This window comes from Paecilomyces variotii (assembly GCF_004022145.1).
Source record: "Paecilomyces variotii strain CBS 101075 chromosome Unknown C8Q69scaffold_9, whole genome shotgun sequence".
Classification (NCBI taxonomy): domain Eukaryota; kingdom Fungi; phylum Ascomycota; class Eurotiomycetes; order Eurotiales; family Thermoascaceae; genus Paecilomyces; species Paecilomyces variotii.
This window is the reverse complement of record NW_021167148.1, coordinates 87,591-100,228: the sequence shown is the minus strand read 5'-3', so window position 1 is coordinate 100,228 and position 12,638 is coordinate 87,591. Positions and strand designations below refer to the sequence as shown.

General features: G+C 48.6%; 4 protein-coding genes across 4 annotated transcripts; 1 reads left to right on the top strand and 3 right to left on the bottom strand.

Annotated features, from left to right (window-relative positions):
- The first annotated feature begins 2,259 nt into the window (after positions 1-2,259).
- C8Q69DRAFT_324354 (putative CP2 transcription factor) lies at positions 2,260-5,195 on the top strand. Its single transcript, XM_028627402.1, has 4 exons — positions 2,260-2,533; positions 2,618-2,749; positions 2,855-3,364; positions 3,423-5,195. Exons 1-4 carry the CDS (start codon positions 2,520-2,522, stop codon positions 5,026-5,028), a joined length of 2,262 nt encoding a protein of 753 aa, XP_028483101.1. The 5' UTR covers positions 2,260-2,519; the 3' UTR covers positions 5,029-5,195.
- A 4,662-nt stretch (positions 5,196-9,857) lies between these two features.
- On the bottom strand, positions 9,858-11,170 carry C8Q69DRAFT_473596 (hypothetical protein). Its single transcript, XM_028631060.1, has 2 exons — positions 10,545-11,170; positions 9,858-10,478 (listed from the first exon to the last, which is right to left on the bottom strand). The coding sequence occupies exons 1-2, from the start codon at positions 10,847-10,849 to the stop codon at positions 10,160-10,162; spliced, it is 624 nt and encodes a 207-aa protein (XP_028483100.1). The 5' UTR covers positions 10,850-11,170; the 3' UTR covers positions 9,858-10,159.
- Positions 11,171-11,195: 25 nt separating this feature from the next.
- Positions 11,196-11,735, bottom strand: C8Q69DRAFT_324315 (hypothetical protein). Its single transcript, XM_028627401.1, has 2 exons — positions 11,518-11,735; positions 11,196-11,466 (listed from the first exon to the last, which is right to left on the bottom strand). The coding sequence occupies exons 1-2, from the start codon at positions 11,610-11,612 to the stop codon at positions 11,247-11,249; spliced, it is 315 nt and encodes a 104-aa protein (XP_028483099.1). The 5' UTR covers positions 11,613-11,735; the 3' UTR covers positions 11,196-11,246.
- On the bottom strand, positions 11,439-12,514 carry C8Q69DRAFT_529358 (hypothetical protein). Its single transcript, XM_028633691.1, has 2 exons — positions 11,518-12,514; positions 11,439-11,466 (listed from the first exon to the last, which is right to left on the bottom strand). Exon 1 carries the CDS (start codon positions 12,444-12,446, stop codon positions 11,859-11,861), a length of 588 nt encoding a protein of 195 aa, XP_028483098.1. The 5' UTR covers positions 12,447-12,514; the 3' UTR covers positions 11,439-11,466; positions 11,518-11,858.
- Positions 12,515-12,638: the final 124 nt, after the last annotated feature.

The window sequence follows — 12,638 nt, the reverse complement described above, 5'->3', positions numbered from 1 at the left end:
AGCTTCCACGTGGATGGTGAACATGATCCTCTTTTGTTGTGCACCTGAAGATCCTATATGGTACTTCAGTTGTGCGGAGTATGACGTATGCGACCACGGATGTGTTTTCCTCACCTTCCAGAATAGTATACTGGTTGTGCGGGGGATAATAATTGTAAAAGGAGCAATTTCAGTCTGGGGTGGCAATACGTACTTGGCCCTGTGAGGAGAGACCTGAGACTCGATGAAGAAGTCGGAAAAATAGCCGTGAGCGTGAGGGCGTTAGTCACGGTTGACCCATGGATAGGTTCTATCAAGAGGAGCGGAAGGCCAACTACAGTTGACCTCTGGACAGTACAGTGGGACGCAAATAAGACAAAGGTACAGTACTTGGCATGCCTGACGATTGCTAAAGAGACGGTACCGTAGAGTAGACGCCATGTATAAACGAAAGCGTTTCGATCTGCAACAGGTGACAGCGGTGGTTGCGCTGGCTGGCATGATGCACCACCCAGGCGTCATCTGGCACCGGCGCATATGTTTTCCTTTGCATTTTCATTGGCTCCTGGAGCTCGAGTTATAGATATCATACCATACATCCATTGATTATGGTGGCATCTAGCCAACAGTATTCCATATACTCCAGTAGACTTTCCGTCACTATGCTCACGACCATTATCCGCGCACACACGACAATTTGACCTAGCGGGCGCAGTTTCCAGCAATGGTAGTGAAAAATTGGACATTCCGTGCCTTCTGCTATCGGATATGTGCTCTCTACCGGATATCTCAACCGGACATGGGGGAGACGATCTCCTCCGCCGTCCCAAGCATCAGAGCTTTCAGAGCTGTCTGCAAGAGAAATTATCGTTCCAACGGGGTACGACTCTATGGAGGCGACGAGGCGTACGCCACGGCGGAGACCAGCTGCACGTCATGAATATCTTTTTTGACCCCGGCGACGAATGGCTCTGTCGGCTTCCGCAGTCAGCAAGAACAGAACCTCAACCTTTCCCAATGCGGGTATCTATACAGCCATCCAACGTCGTCCCCAAAGAAGCTGTTGATTGGTCCCGCCAGAAAACTATGTATGGCACACACATCAGTGGCAATCTGAGAATCCAATCTGTATTGATAGCTAGACGTGGGGACTGCTGGCGCATGTCCGGCGGGTCGAGGAACGTGCGGACAGCATATCACGATTGCCCAATAGGCATCTTCACCAACAGAGGAATCGGAAGAGGTGGCCGATGTGACGGGTCATAGTCCATGGGAGGGTGTTTCAAGGGAGTTTGGATCATTCCTGAGAGAGTCATAGTATGATAGAACTAACCCAGTAATGATATCCGATAGCCGAGCGGAGAGACGGCAGGGCGCCAGTAGTACCAGTACCACGGTCATACCGATGGGTGGTTTGTGACAATAATACCCACTGGGCGTATTGGTGTATTGGCGATACAGACCCTCCTCTCTTAGACTCTAGAGTAAGAGTAGTAGTCGATAGAGAGTATTATTATTATTATATTACCATTATTATTATCCCCACCGTCGCCGTTCGCCCACAAGTCCAGAGAGGAACAGCCCCCGGCTCGGATCTCCATCGCATCTCCCCTTGTCCTCAATCTCGCCCTCTCGTTGCTTCTCGCCAATCCTTCCCACGTCACCGCTAGTATTATTATTTATTGTGGTCGTGGGAATAAAATCTCATTACTGTTTTGGTCCTGACTTGTGGAGGCGCCCCAAGTCACGGTCCCCCATCTTCCCCCGTCTTCCACAGCGCAAAACACCCTTCTCCGCTCTGGTGGATTTGCTCTTGGGATTCGAACCCGAAATAGGGAGCTTTGGTACCCAGAGTCCATCTAGACGGCACGGGTCCATCGTCGTCATTGACCCTACCGCGTGTCCTATCATCCTGGATCTCTGTCGTTTAGTGCATCAGACGTTCCGGCCCCGTCGTTGCGCAAAACAAATAAAGACCTTCTGGAACTTCATGGGCACAGATCGTCGTGTTTTATTTTAAACCTTAGAAACAGCGGCTAGTAGCTGTCTGGTCACCGAACAATTGTAAACGCCTGAAAAACCCCTCCCCCGGCGCATCATCTATCCTCCTGGATTGATTTCCTATGACCACCAACCTCTCTAGATCTGCCACCATTACAATTACCTCTGGTTGTCTTCAACTACCAGTGAAAAACCTGTGAATCCAATTCCCATCATTCTCGGGGCGCCGTCGCAAGCAAATCCTTGCTGCTGTTGTGGCAATCTGCTTATATTTGGTGGGATCTGCGGCGACCCCGAGGTGCACGCCTGCCGTGACTTTCCTCCACGCTCACTCTTCTTGTCGCGCACGGAGTCAAAAAGGAGACTGTTCGAAGGAACAGAACCTCTCTACTTGGAATACTACAGGGGTTCCACGCTTTTACGCGATCCGAATGTCGTCTCAGTTTCGCTGCTTATCCATCTCTATTCTATGATATCTCTCTTGGCAACTCTCGTTCAAACCGTTTCTTAAATCATCACTGTCGTTTCCATCGCCCCCCATGTTTCGCAACAGGTATGATCTCTTTGCGGAGAGCCATGAGCGAATGCGCAGCGTCGACTGCGTCAGCCCTGTTCAGATAACTGATGGATCCTTCAGGACGTCGCAGAAGCCAGATGAGGAGCTCATCTGCAACTTCAAGAAATCGTTTCCCAACGTTGTCGCAGGTGTTACTTTCACCGGTGCCGGCCCTCCAGAGCAAGGAATCATGGAACCGGGGATGCCAGCAAGGTGCGCCTACATCTGGCATGTTGACCGTTTCACATAGCTGTCATCGTCGTCTCGACCGCAGACAGCACCCAGTCTCCCAGCGCTGACTTCCAATTTTTTGTACAGGGTTACGGAACCAGAGGATATTAAGGTCAATGACCCTACGCCGCGAGCACTGCAAGACTTCCGATTTACCCCGTCTCTCATGGACCCGAATTCCGTCGCCTTCATGTCATTCGCCAACCAGCCGCCCGGTTACTACACGCCGACCCCTGGTGGCATGACAACTCTCTATCATAGCTCAGCAGGCGACCTACACACTCCTACTCTCGGCCTAAACTTGACCACGCCTATGTCGCTGCAAAATCCCGTATCCGGACCTCTTCCTGTGGATCCAACAGTGGAGATGAATCTTCACTTGCAGCACCATTTTCTTCCGCAGCAGTTTCAGAACCTCAATCCTTTCGCTCAGGCAGCTTCCTTTGCCCCGAACACATTCATACATCACGGCGACTCTGGCTACGATCCCATGGAAGATGACGCGGCAATGGACGACATGAATATGCCGGCGAACCCGTTACATGTGGTGACCGCCTCAGATTACTCTGGCATGCATTCTCCGATCGAAGGAGAAAAGTAGGCACCAACCTAAATTTTTTGATTCAATGAACTAGAGATTGACCCTTCTCAACAGATTCCGCTATAATGTGACTCTTCGTGCACCCACAGCCATGATCAAGCATGCAGACGAAATTCCGGTAACATATCTGAACAAAGGCCAGGCGTACTCGATATCCGTGGTTGACTCAGCGCCGGTGCCAATGGATGGGACCCCGATCAAGTACCGGACATACGTGCGCGTGTCCTTCGAGGATGAGCAGCAACGGACAAAGCCCGCTGCCTGCTGGCAACTATGGAAGGAAGGCCGTGGATCGAATGAAGCTCACCAGAGAGGCGGAAAGCTGTTGGCAGTTGAGTACGTGGATCCGATCCAGGGGGGAGATGATCAACACCGTCACCCGCAGATCCAATTGGAAAGCGCTTCTTTTGATGGATTCTGTGTAACCTGGACACCCAATCCGGCGACCGGGGCCTCTGATTGTGCCATCTCAGTCCGCTTCAACTTCCTCTCGACCGATTTCAGCCACTCCAAGGGCGTCAAAGGCATCCCCGTTAGACTATGTGCTAAAACTGAGATGCTCTCGACTGGCAGTCCGACGTCCAACGCTGCTACTGAGGCGGAGGTCTGTTACTGTAAAGTGAAGCTGTTCCGTGATCATGGTGCTGAGCGCAAGTTATCCAACGACGTGGCACATGTCAAGAAGACAATTGACAAGCTCAAGCAGCAGATTGCACAGGCTGAGATGGGAGCGGGTAGTTTCGGGAAGCGGAAGCGCAGCAGTGGCTCGATTGCCATGAAAGCCTCCGATAACAGGCCGGTCAAGATCCCGAAGCATAAGAGGACTTGGTCTATAGACTCGCAAACTGAAAGCCCGGGAAAGCTCCCCGCAGAGGAAGATCTTCACCTGAAGTTAGCAATGTTGCAAGATATGTTCTCGTCGACTAGGCCCGTGAGTGTGCTTAGCCTACGAGGCGATGAACAGGATGATCCGGACCTGTTCCCGGTCGCGTTACCCGGCGAACCATACGATATCACGAAGTTCGAAGCACTCTCCCGTCAAAGCACTCGGGAATCTAGACCTAGTTTTGACGCGACATCGGGAACTTCAGTCATGTCGCCTACGAGCAGTAGTGTCTCGCTGAATTCCCCACATCGCCCCTCTTATCGTCAGCTGTCAAACGTCCATTCTTACCAGGTATCGCGAGATAACTCTCGTGAGCGTGCTAGCATTGGTGCGCAGAAGGTACTGCTCAGCCATCCCATCAAAGTCCAGAAGGTTCCTTCTGAAGGCTCGAACGTATCAAGCGGATATATTGAGGCCGTTGATATAGATCCGACCTATCGCCCCCCTTCCGAACGTCCAGCTAGACCGATTGCATGTTTCTATGTCCGTTTCCCGAATCTGGGCGACGGCGATGATTACTACCGGGCAATCTACCTCACTGAACGAACTGCTCGGGACTTCCTGAGTAAGATTACAGAGAAACAAAAAATGGACCCTGAGCGAGTCGTCCGTGTCCTACGGATAAACTCCAAGGGTCTCAAGATTATGGTCGATGACGATGTAGTGCGAGAACTGCCTGACGGTCAAGATATGGTCGCTGAGATCTCGGAAGCCTCAGCGTTTGAGGAGCCCGTCACCGATCCCTCTGCGGTAGAGATCAAGTTGACATATTAACGAGCGAACGGCATCACTTCCGGTCGAGGCTGCACATGCGTCGTTAAGATTGTCTCTACATCTTTCGCTTCTCTGCCTCTGTGTCATTCTCGACTTGACGGACCCGGCAATCTTGGACCTCCAGCGGGCATTCGCTGGCCACATTTGCTTTCCTGTGATGAGGGCTGCTTTCCCCAGTCTTCTACAACATCTGCTCTGCCCATCTTGCGCAGTATTGGTGGGGCAGTATAGGATGATAATTATGACTTTTCAATATTTGTTTCTTTCCCGGTTCTAGTTTTGAGGCTGTTGAACTTTACAGTCAGGTGCCTGTTATGCGGTCATCGTCACCATTATGGGTTGTTGCGCATCTTTTCTCCAGTGTCATATCCTGTGTGGACTTTTGCTGGACGGGACGTACATTTCTACTTTGGGCCAGAAGGTCTGGCCCACAATTTCTCTTGCTTTTATGCGGTTAGGGAAAGGTCTGGGTGGTTTCTCCGCTTGGTTGGTCTACTTTTATTCATGGGCGGCGTTGAATACGAAGATAATACACGAGTCTTCGAGCAATGATACCCATGTCGTTTCTACATGATTTGCGATATTTCTTCTTTTCTCGATCCAAGTGACTGACGAATTCTGTTTTCGCCCATTTCACGGGTCTAAAAATGGCGTTGAACATCTGGAGGCGATATACGAGACCTCGGGGTGCGGCAACACAGCATACATACCTATATTACATGTAATGCTCTTTCATGCGCTTTTTTTCTTTTTCTTTTCCTTTTTTTTTTCCCTGGGAACATGCACACGAAGTTTGATACCCCATTTTCCGGAATGCTATACATATTAGAACCTTTCCTGTGTTGCCGATGTCTTCTCTTGGGGGTCTGTGCGACTTTTGCCTTTGCTCTTCTATATACCCACATGTTGATCCATAGGGCTTTTGTCGCCGCACATCGCAAGCCTGGTCTGGTCCATGGTACCTGGCTGTCAAGTGTCCCAGCAAGGCGGTCTCCTGGGGAGTGCGGCCTTGGAGAGTGTTATGACGGATTCGATTGTCTGCTGAGCAGATAAGGGGCAATATCAAGCAGCATAGATACGAAAAACAATGAATACTCTTGATAACGCAGTCAGTCCTTCCTCTTCTCTCCTATTATTGTCTCGTCTGAACGGTCTCCGCCGAGTGAACGTCCAGCAAGAAGCTTGGGCCCGTTTGTGCCGACTCTGGGATGCCTGCGAGACTAGAGAACGCCATAAAAACATGGCCAAGAAGATCAACGGCATGTAGCAATCCACAACGGCGTCCCGATCGACTGGGGCGTGTTCTCCGTGGGGGTCCGCTTGCCAGAGTGATGTACAGTATGTATGTATCTGGTATTCTAAGTGTACGGTATACTCAACGGGTCCCCGTCCCTTACCGTACGGTATTGCGGGCCCACGGCATGTGTCGGGCCCCGCAGTGGGGATGAGCATCGCATTACTCTATTATCGACGTCGAATGGCCGAGGTCGCTTTTGTGCTTCGGTGGGGAAGGCTATGGAAACAATCACAATTGGCTACGGGTATTATCCGATAAATACCGTAATTACCGTTGAGGTACCGTATTTGTATATAGCTCCTTGCTATGAGATGAAGCATAGAAGAAGAGTACACTGTCTAGGTAGAGTGAGTTACTGCTCTTCTCTCACCATATTCTTCTCTTCTCAAAGACATCATCATAATGGCGCCTGCCCACCCGGAAAGGTCATAGACGTAAACCACTTTCCCGGCGCCGGTCCAGGTCGATCTCCCTTGAGCGCGCCGTTGTGTACCATAGAGTTAAGTAGTAACTATATCTAGGACTAGTCATACTCTACTAGCGTTCCTGGAAAAAAGCCTCGTGGATCACAACTGACCCGGGGAAGTGTCCGATGACGTCGGCGCCGTTTTTCGACATTTCAGGTCTGGACCTTCTTCTTCTCCGAATTCTCACACTCGGCCGATCTCTCTCTAGAGTCTCCTCAGACTCCGTGGCTGTCTGAAAGGCCCGCAACCCAAACACCAGGCGCGAAAAGAAAGCCCTCGTACCTGACAGGGTTCTGATGCCAAAATAGTTCAATTCAATTTCGACGCACTGGCCCCCCTTTTTTTCTCTCTCTCTCGTTCGAGTTACTTACAAGTTACGATAGGCGTGGCTTGGCCTCAGCCGGGGCTCTCCGATCTTCCCGTTGGGTTTGGGATCATGGATGTGGCAGTTATTAATATTACGGGCGGGGAGAACTAGGTTTTACTACGGGATAGGAGGCGTTCCTGCTAGGGGAGAGAATCAGTTTTAGGCGAGTATCTCTACGGATGTGCTTTTTAGGGAGGTCATAACATGCTGATGGCCGTAGCAATAAGTTAACCCTCAAAAAGGCAGAGAGACACCGATCACATGGAGAGCCACGTAGGTACTACTGTACATTCAGCTGTATGATGTAGTAATGATATTTTGTGGTGTAAAAGTAATTAATTAATTCTCTTGTAAGTTACTCTCTATGGTGGTAGTAGTCTCCTGTATCTGAGACTATTATTATTCGGGCAAACCATCCGCTCGGACGTCCGCCTTGGTATTGATGCCTCGATAGTTAGGCAAAAACTCTCTCTCCAGCCACCCCCCACGGACCATCGAGTTCACAATAATAATAATGATGATCATCACATCAAAGTTCAAACACCGATTAAACTCACATCATGTTGTTGCTCGCCCGTCCGTGCTTCCCCGTCTATAGTGTAACCATCGCACCGACAGTGCTAGCAATGACTGACAGAACGCCCGGTCTGCATGATGATGTATCTTCGGTAGATTGTTCCTTCCAATCCACTCAATGACCGTTATCATTCCTTTCTTTTTTCGAGGGATGATGCGTGTACAGCTAGTAGCTGTCGATCATCTTTCTCACACCGAGTTTACCATAAGCGCTTCACTCTGTCACACGCGATGATCAATCATCATTGGTGAATATTCGCGCGCGCCGTATGCGATGTTGCGAAACACTTACTTAAATTATTACATGCATCCGGCTTAAACCAGGGTGGACAATGCCTGTGTTTACATCCCACATGCAGGGATATCAACTTAATGCCCGCAGTCATTGACGCAATGCGCGAGTCAGTCCAGAATGGGATCTGCTATTTGGTTTTGGGGTGTCTAACAAAAGACGCCCCCATGACACCATCTAGCATTGGCGTGGCTAAACCCCCAATCATCCCCAGTCATTATTCTGCTTGTTTTCATTTAAAGGTCAACAGAGCCGAGCCGTCTCGGCAAAGCAGCTTGTTCCTATCATTGAGGCACCCGGTGATTTGGGACACATCTTAGATAAACTAGTATTCCACAGCTAACTTAATCCAGTGTTCTGTAATAATAGTAACCACTCTAGATAATAATACCTTGGTCGTACTCCCTAGGTATTGTTGCTCCATCGTTTCGTTATCTTGATTTGTCAGGACCAGTAACTCACCGATCTTGAGCCTAAATCTTTCTCGATCCCGGAGATCCCTTGTTCAATGAATTCAATTCGTCTGTAGCTAATTCCCCAAAAACGCCTCCATTCTACACTAGTACCTTCTAACCTTCCAAGTAAACTCATCCGCTTACGAGTCCCTCTCCTCTGCTTCCCTTTGACCCCCAACCTTCTCCTCCCCCTCACGCCCCTGGCACTATCCCAAGAGGTCTGACCGTTGGAATACCCACCTTCAAACGAAGTCTGTGCTTTGCTTCAACTCTAACCCATCGATCGACAGCGTCAAGTCATAGCGTACATCGCGGAGAGCGGAGCCCGCGCATCCGCTGACGGGTGGCGCCTCTGGGCTCTCAAGCCTCAACGCTTCCATTCTCGTCACTAGTTAATTTAACCCAAAGAACATGCTATAGAGGATATTACTAGTCTAGCAGTTATAGAGTGAAGTTAATGTGCTTGCTCTGTCGTAATGTATACAAACTTGAGCATAATCATATACGGAATCAACCAATGATGGCCGATGCTTCTGTCGGGGACTCGAAATTGGATTTCACCACAAATGAGCTACTTGTTCTATTATACTCTATAGGTGATGATCTGAATGGTTCACATATCTGTGATGACGCATTATGAAGTCAACGCCCCTTTTCGATCGATCCACCAAGGGAAATCCATAGAGGCTGAAGAATCAATTGTTATGAAGAATAAATCGAGTACCTAGAGAGATTTACTACCTCCGACTCAATGTGACCTGTATGGGAGATTAGCGTGATTTCTTTTTGCCAATCGGTTGTAATATCTCCTTTTCTTTCCATTTTTATTTCTCCCCTTTTTCTTCTTGCCTCCTGGGAATCCTTTCGCCTAAGGTGAACAAATTAAACAATATAGTGTAGAAAAAGTTCTAGACTGTGGCGATATATCCCGTGTACCACTTGGGAATCTATTATCTAGTCCTTTTTTTTCTGGATAGAAAGAGGCCGCAGAGTAGCTAGATTAGCCGGGAGTTATATTGTAGTGAGGATTTTTAGTATTAACTCCGGCGCTAAGATCTATATTACTTACATCATCTGTGATCTACTATCTGCATACACTACAGATTAACTCCATTATCTTGGTTTTTAGAGCGAGACCAGAAACTCTTCTCCTTGAAATACTTATTACCGCGATACTATACATTCCTGCAGGGGTCCGTATTATCTACCCTTTGTGATATCCAGTCTGCTAGCAATATCACTATGCTGCCCGCTGAAACTACCACCCTGGCACCTGTGAGGACATCTCACTTCCCTACTCGCTTGAGAATGTCGCTTATATCTCCTTGTTAGGTTCTCGCCCCTTCTAAGTCCGCGTCTACTACAGAGCCGCCCGTCAAGAACGCTACCCTGCCACCAGTAAGGACATCCTAGCTCCCTGCCCGGTTGAGTGAAGTCACTAAGATCTCTTTACTAGTTTATCGTCCCTCCGGGGTGGACCACGAATCCTCGAAGTCCCGGGTATAAAGCCGACTGGGCGGATTATAACTCTGAGGGCCAGGTTTTTGCTCGATGTCATGGCCTTGCACCAGCGAGGCCGATAATGGAACATATGGATTCCCTGATGGTGATTTTCCAATCGGGCGACAAATTCTATCTCTGGGAGCGCGTATCTGATGTCCTTGCTGAAATAATTTCTCAAGATCTGTATGACATTACTACTGTTATTGCTGAGCGAGGACTTCGAGATCTGCGTAGGGAGGTTATCCCTTGTCTTTTCGATCCAACTGAGTTGGCTGACCAGTCTTGAATGGTTTCTTTTTGTACCAGATTATGCACTCTACTTTGCTCGAAGTTCGCGATATTTCCTCCCCACATACGAACTAGCTCTTGACAGTTGGCACACAATCTCCTCACATTGGTCCAGACTTCTCCAGACGAGTTATCCTCATATGCTGGTGGAATCACGCCTCGTACGTGTAAGGCGATTCCATGGACGGTTGCAGGGTCAGTGCGCCTATCTGGTTAGCTTTACCTTTCAAAAAAGGTCACTCTGCGCCAAAACTTTGAGAGATGAACTTACTTCAGTATATGAAGAAAAGGGTATGTTTTTGCACAATTTCCGAACGCAATACGGTTCCCGGTGAGCCTCATCTCGGGGCAATCGTTCATCGTGTACCCGCTCATTGCCATCGCCTCATCATCAATCAAGGAGAACCGCGCTGCCTTCACCACTGACGCCCATGTTCCAATTGTTAACAGCGCACTGTATCCTTTGAGGGACGCGCCCAAGAAGAAGCGGCCTTGGTCTTGCCCTGTTGCGATCCACGTGCAATTAAACATTGTTGGTTTGAGATTGCCAAGAGTCGTACACCACTTAGAATACATGGCAGTGAGTGGTAGGTAGAAGCTGCGTGTTGTGGCACTGCTAGGGGCAATCCGATCGAGGAGAGAAAAAGGCCGAGTATATCAAATAGACCCCGGAATGGGATCCCATCATGGATAAACTCTCTCAGCAAGTACTTCGACGACCTCGACGGGTTTGCTGGGTCCCACTCAGGGTTCAGGGTGCGTGCAATCGTCTGATTCGGCTTTAAATCTGGCGACGCAAACATAGTACTTACCGTCCGGCGGGCTCGGTAAGTAAGAAAGGGACGCGTGATGGGTTAGGGGTAGCTGTGGCCTTACCACAACATCTGAATCTCATTCACCATATTAAAAATAATATTGCTCTATGCCTTCTCTACATTAGTAGCTACTGTATAAACAATAACTACTTACTGTATTAAGCCGCATTTGCGGCTAGAGTCATCCCAACAACAAGAACTGCAAAATCCGTCATATGTTTCTTGCTAAAGGTTAAAAATGGCCCATATGTCTGTAGACACAAGTACGTGTCTTTAGTAATATCTGCATTTTCGTCCTTTAGATAGCAAAGGTAATCATCGTGGTATGAGGAAAATGTGATGTAGAGTTTATTGTGATCCTGGGATATAATTACAGGACTAAAAAGTTAGCATCTGTGTATCTTATAAGTTTAAAGGATATCACCATACTGGTTGTTCATGAACTTTTGGTCTATCTCAAATTGCCTCAACCAGCCGACCATTTCGGCCGTCTCTTGCATCTGAATAGATTGCAGGTCTTTCATCCTTGGTGCCTTTTTAACTTCTATTATTGCGAGGACTTTCTAGGAGCTTCGAAAAGCTCCGTCTGTGTAAGCAGTGAACGAGCACTTGCCGAAGATTGGCGTCAAAGACACGCGTTCAAAGAGGAACTCGAACTTTGAGGTCCTCACTAAGCCAGAAAATAGCCTTAGGAATGCTATTATGGCCGCGTTGACAGTTGCCTCATCAGGCGCTTTGAGCTGTTTATTTGAATCCGCTGGTGATGCCTGCTATTCTATGGCTGGTCTCTCTGCCCTGACTTCACTAGTTCTGGTATGCAGAATATCCCGTGTGCTTGCGAGAGCCACATTTCTGGCCTTCTTGAAGGCTCCTGTTCCGGATGATTGGCCTGACTGTGTAGCTGGAGGAGCTCTCTTCACCCGGTTCGACCTGCGGAGCTGATAAGTATCGTATCCGATAATTTCATGGAAGTCTTTGAGCGTAGCAAATATCGACGGGTATCTCTGATCGGTGATGGCAAGGTCTTTCAGATATATCTGATGGTCAAGCATATCAGTAAATCTTTTGAAACTGTCCAGGTTGTTCACAATTGATTTCGCGTGCTCCCAGAACTTGTCGATGCCGTATAGGTAGGTATCATCAACAAACTGGTCAGCGGTCTTTATTATCGGCCAGACTGCTCTAAAAGCAACAAATTGTGTCTCTGAGACCTTGGATCCCGAGCCTATCACTTGGCCGTGAAGATGGTAGAGAGACACGTTCTCCATCTTTCCCTTCTTGAGGATCTCTGCTAGTTCGTTGGGAGAAGATGGTACGAAGAACCCTTCGACTTTCGCGTCATCTGAAGGGCGGGACATTGTGGCAGTTAATATTTAAATTCGATCTCTGAGGTAAGAGTGTAAAATTGAAGAATTCTGGAGAGCACACTAATATGTGCAGACAGCAGCGTAACGTGACTAGTCAAATTTCTGGAGTTGGCTAGAAGTATCCTGCATAATCCTGCATGAAGATATCAGTGTAACACTTTTTCGTGATGCTCAAAGAATCTT

What these genes read in the sequence shown, in the direction of transcription:
- C8Q69DRAFT_324354 (XM_028627402.1), top strand. An exon ending in GAACCGGGGATGCCAGCAAG is followed by an intron (nt 2,750 to 2,854) that starts GTGCGCCTACAT and finishes TTTTTTGTACAG; the next exon opens with GGTTACGGAACCAGAGGATA. An exon ending in TCTCCGATCGAAGGAGAAAA is followed by an intron (nt 3,365 to 3,422) that starts GTAGGCACCAAC and finishes CCTTCTCAACAG; the next exon opens with ATTCCGCTATAATGTGACTC.
- C8Q69DRAFT_473596 (XM_028631060.1), bottom strand. Translation starts at nt 10,849, where the DNA reads ATGTATTCTAAGTGGTGTACGACTCTTGGCAATCTCAAACCAACAATG. An exon ending in CCTTTTCTTCATATACTGAA is followed by an intron (nt 10,479 to 10,544) that starts GTAAGTTCATCT and finishes CTAACCAGATAG; the next exon opens with GCGCACTGACCCTGCAACCG.
- C8Q69DRAFT_324315 (XM_028627401.1), bottom strand. Translation starts at nt 11,612, where the DNA reads ATGAAAGACCTGCAATCTATTCAGATGCAAGAGACGGCCGAAATGGTC. An exon ending in CAAAAGTTCATGAACAACCA is followed by an intron (nt 11,467 to 11,517) that starts GTATGGTGATAT and finishes CTAACTTTTTAG; the next exon opens with TCCTGTAATTATATCCCAGG.
- C8Q69DRAFT_529358 (XM_028633691.1), bottom strand. Translation starts at nt 12,446, where the DNA reads ATGTCCCGCCCTTCAGATGACGCGAAAGTCGAAGGGTTCTTCGTACCA.